This window comes from Babylonia areolata, chromosome 27 (assembly GCF_041734735.1).
Source record: "Babylonia areolata isolate BAREFJ2019XMU chromosome 27, ASM4173473v1, whole genome shotgun sequence".
NCBI classification, from domain to species: domain Eukaryota; kingdom Metazoa; phylum Mollusca; class Gastropoda; order Neogastropoda; family Buccinidae; genus Babylonia; species Babylonia areolata.
In genome coordinates, this window is record NC_134902.1 from 23,441,682 (window position 1) to 23,446,681 (window position 5,000).

At 46.7% G+C, this 5,000-nt stretch overlaps 1 protein-coding gene across 7 annotated transcripts in view; it reads right to left on the reverse strand.

Moving 5' to 3' along the window:
• Positions 1-5,000, reverse strand: part of LOC143301545 (uncharacterized) — a 92,197-nt gene that overhangs the window by 48,975 nt on the left and 38,222 nt on the right. For 5 of the 7 annotated variants that reach the window (XM_076615917.1, XM_076615916.1, XM_076615919.1 and 2 more), the window contains exon 2: positions 4,107-5,000. This exon is cut by the window's right edge. The exons of the other annotated variants lie outside the window; for them this stretch is intronic. In XM_076615917.1, coding sequence (XP_076472032.1) covers positions 4,107-4,166 — 60 coding nt within the window. In that variant the 5' untranslated portion in view covers positions 4,167-5,000. The remainder of the gene's footprint in view (positions 1-4,106) is intronic. 7 annotated transcript variants of the gene reach the window in all.

Sequence of the window (5,000 nt, forward strand, 5' to 3'; positions counted from 1 at the left end):
CACCCCTTTCCCTCCCCTGCCCCCACTCCACCCCCCCCCCCTCCCCACACCACTCGCCCACCGCCCACCCACCACCGTCTCCCAACCCAACTAAACTTGATTCAGTCGACTACAGTTTCCCAACACACACACACACACACACACACACACACGCACAAGTACAACGTCTCCTCACTCACACCCCACCCCCCTACCCACCCACCCCAACAACCCCTTAGTCCTATGGTTCCTCCCCCCTCCCCCCCCCCCCCACCCCCACCCCCCCACTTTCCTCAACCAATCAGAGTAGAATAGGGAAATCCCCTGACTCTCTCTCGCTCTCTGTATCTCCCTCTCCCCCACCCTACCTATTTCCTTCCTCCAATTCATCGACAAGGAAGTTTGCGCAAGTTCAACTTGGGAGTACACCCACCCCTTCACACAAAAAGAGAGGAGAAGAAGAAGAAGAAGAAGAAGAAAACCAACTGAGAAATAATATTACGATTTAATTCCCCTTCACAGTCATGTTTTTTCCTTGCCTTTCAACAGCAACGAACGTCATTTCATTATCATGATCCCAGTCCGAACTGGTGGGAGAGTGAGAGAGAGAGAGAGAGAGGGGGGGGGAAAGAGAGAGGGTGCCGAGAGAGGGTGGAGAGTAAGCTCTCTCTTTTCCCTCCGCTCTCTCTCTCTCTCTCTCTCTCTCCCTCTCCCTCTCTCACTGTCTCTCTCTGTCTCTTTGTCCCTGTCTCTCTCTCTCTCTCTCTCTTTGTCTGTCTCTCTGTCTCTTTATCCCTGTCTCTCTCTGTCTCTTTGTCTGTCTGTCTGTCTGTCTCTCTGTGGGCCTCTTTCTCACTCTACCCCCCGCCCCCCCACAACCCCCTCCCACACCACCCACCCACCTCTCCTCCCTTCCTCCAACACTAACCACCACACCCACCCACCCCCACTGTCACCTCACCACCACCACCACAACCACCACCACCACCAACACCACCACCACAACCACCACCACCACCACCACCCCTCCCTAACCACCACTATTGTTGAGTAAGGCGTGTGTGCATGTGCTGACAAGATAACAGTAGCACAATGCTGCTGCTACGTAATGCAGCCCAGAATGGCACAAAAGTTCAGCGAACGACTGACTGCAACAGTGACCCAGGAAATGACATGTTCCGGGTTCCCTTGAGCAGTGGGGGAATTCACGGGGATTTTGTCCACAGCTCCCACTGTCGTGTCTTGATATCTTCCCTGTTTGCCTTCACGATTAAGAGAGAGAGAGAGAGAGAGAGAGAGAGTGAGTGAGAGAGAGAGAGAGAGAGTGTGTGTGTGTGTGTGTGTGTGTGTGTGTGTGTGTGTGTGTGTGTGCCTCTCTCTCTTTAAGATAAGATAAGATAAGAATAACTTTATTATCTCCAACTGGAGAAATTTGGTCAGGTGCATTATCACAACATAGACAAGTAAACAACATGGGGACCATAATTGTAAAAGCCAACAACAGCCCCTACAAATATTACGAAGATACAAATGTAAAAAAAAAAAAAAAAAAAAAGTATCACATACATCGTTTCATACATACATCCACACACTGCAGGTAATAACTAGTATTCTTAATGTAAAAACAGAAAGAATTAAGAAACATTATTTGAATATAATTATAAACATAGCCTACTATACTGCACATTGATTATAATAGACAGATAAGATAAGAATAAAGATGAATTGCGGAAAACCACAACCAGATAATCAGCACACACCCGCACCCCCCCCCCTCCCCGCACCCCCCGCCCCACACACGCGGATAACTTGATTAAACAAGAGTGATAAACATATGTTCTCAAATAAAAGCATTTCACATATTCGCTTTTAAAAACATTGCAATTAATTATTACATCGTAATTATTAAACAAATATATTTAGATTTCTTCGTCTAAAATCACACGATGTGCATGTACGTCAAACTGAAGTGTACACACACTTTTAATAACAAGAGCAATAACTATACATAGTTCGGCTTTCACCACAAGCTGGCCACTCTTGATTACTGTTGGCCATTACTGACCATTTCTAACCACTAGTGGCCACTTCTTACGAAAAACAACAACAACCTTGGATTGCTTTGTCACGTTTGTACATTATCATAATCTCATGACCACTGCTGACCACCACTGATCACTGACCACCACTAATCACTGACCACCACTGACAACTGCTGATCACTGACCACCACTAATCACTGACTACCACTGACCACCACTAATCACTGACCACCACTGACCACCACTGACCACTGACCACCACTAATCACTGACCACCACTGACCACTGCTGATCACTGACCACCACTAATCACTGACTACCACTGACCACTGCTGATCACTGACCACCACTAATCACTGACCACCACTGACCACTGCTGATCCTAACCACTACTAATCACTGACCACACTGACCACTGCTGATCACTGACCCGCTGCTGACCACTGACCACCACTAATCACTGACCACCACTAATACACTGACACGACTGACCACTGACCACCACTAATCACTGACCACCACTGACCACCACTAATCACTGACCACCACTGACCACTGCTGACCACCACTAATCACTGACCTACACTGACCACGACTGACCACCACTAATCACTGCTGACCACCACTAATCACTGACCACCACTAATCACTGCTGACCACCACTAATCACTGACCACCACTAATCACTGCTGACCACCACTAATCACTGCTGACCACCACTAACCACTGCTGACCAGTACCCAAAAGTGTGTGTTTAAATAAACATACATACATACATATACCTGGGGGAATACATAATCTTGGCGAAACCTAGGCCTTGGGGTACTTAGACCTGGGGGAACACAAACTTCAACTTAACAAGTCAAGTATCTTTCACGCTCGTCTTCGTGCGATTGAAGTAACTCTGCCATCATCTTGTTGTTGTTGTTGTTGTTGTTGTTGTTGTTGTTGTTCTTCTTCTTCTTCTTCTTCTTCTTCTTCTTCTTCTTCTTCGTTCGTGGGCTGCAACTCCCACGTTCACTCGTATATAGATACGAGTGGGCTTTTACGTGTTTGTCCTTTTCTTGCCCCCCTGCCATGTAGGCAGCCATACTCCGTTTTCGGGGGTTAATATCATTTGTTCATGGCTGGTCATTCCTGCCCCCTGTGTTCTGTCGTTTTTTTCTTCTTCTTTCAAAAAAATTTTTTTTTAGTTTGTTTAGCTTATTTATCGATCTAATGATTTGTTGGTTAATTTATTCATTTATCATTTTGTTTATTCGTTGTCGTTGTTGTTTTTCACGTTTTACTTTCGAAGATCTTTGACCGTCATAAGGAATGTCTAACCTATAATCATACTTAGTTGCCTGTGGCAACCCAAGCGCGTTGGGTTATGCTGCTGGTCAGGCATCTGCTCAACAGATGTGGTGTAGCGTGTATGGATTTGTCCGAACGCAGTGACGCCTCCTTGAGAAACTGAAACTGAAACTGAAACTGCCTGTGGCCAAAACTTATTTTGTTAGTTCGTTTGTTTATTTGTTTGTTTGCTAGTTAGTTAGTTAGTTAGTTCGTTGGTCTGTTTTGTTTGCTTGCTTGTTTGTTTGTACTTTGAAAATCATTTCCCATCATCACGAAAGTGATTTTGATTTCTCAAAAAAAAAAAAAAAGAAAAGAAAAGAAAATTAAAAAAACCCCTCTCTCTCTCTCTCTCTCTCTCTCTCTCTTTTATACCAAAGTATCAGTTCAGGTCCCTAACAATAGAAACCTTTTTTTTTCTTTTGTAAAGTAAGAAAGAAAGAAAGAAAACAAGAGAGGAAAAGAAGGAAAGAAAGAAAAGAAAAAGAAAGAAAAGAAAAGTCAGTTCTGTTGATTAATAAGAAAAAAACATTTTCATGTGTGTAGAAAAAGCAGGTAAGAAAGAAACGAAATTGAGAAGAAAAAAAAGAAAAGAAAGAAAAAAGAAGAAAAGGGTTCCACACACACACACACACACACACACACACACAAAGGACAAAAATCCGTGGGTCACGATGATGACCCAGCTAGCTAGCTAGCTATGCTAGGCTAGGCTTAGCAAGCCAGAAAGCTGTTGTCCTGCCCACTCACCTCGTGTGCCCCTGTCTCGTCCTGTCCCGCGGGACCGCACACGTAGCGGGACCCGAACATGGCAGCCCGTGCGACTCGGTTCTCACACTGTCCTGTCCTGTCCTGTCCTTATCCACCACACCTCCGCACACCACACCACACCCCTTCTTCTCCCTGTCCTCCTCACCCACCGTCCTGTCCACCCCACCAACCAACCAACTACCCCCCTCTTGTGTTACACCCTCAGCAACACCACGTCCTGTCCTCTTTCGTTACCGACACCACGTCCAGTGTTACTGACAGAACGTCCTGTCTCCTTGACGACGACCGCGTCCTGTCCTCTTACGTTACCGACACCACGTCCTGTCTTCTTGACACCACGTCCTGTCTTCTTGACGACGACCGCGTCCTGTCCTCTTACGTTACCGACACCACGTCCTGTCTTCTTGACACCACGTCCTGTCTCCTTGACACCACGTCCTGTCTCCTTGACGACGACCGCGTCCTGTCCTCTTACGTTACCGACACCACGTCCTGTCTTCTTGACACCACGTCCTGTCTTCTTACCGACGACCGCGTCCTGTCTCCTTGACACCACGTCCTGTCTTCTTGACGACGACGTCCTGTCTTCTTGACACCACGTCCTGTCTTCTTGACGACGACCGCGTCCTGTCTCCTTGACGACGACTGCGTCCTGTCCTCTTACGTCACCGACACCACGTCCTATGTAACTGACACCACGTCCTGTCTTCTTGACAACCACGTCTTGTCCTGTTTACACAACGTCCTGTCCACTCGACACCACGTCTTGTCCTTTTTTATGCTCCGAACACCACGCCCTTTCCTTTTGTGTCACTGACAATGCGTCCTGTCTTCTTGACAACGCGTCCTGTCTTCTTGACAACGCGTCCTGTC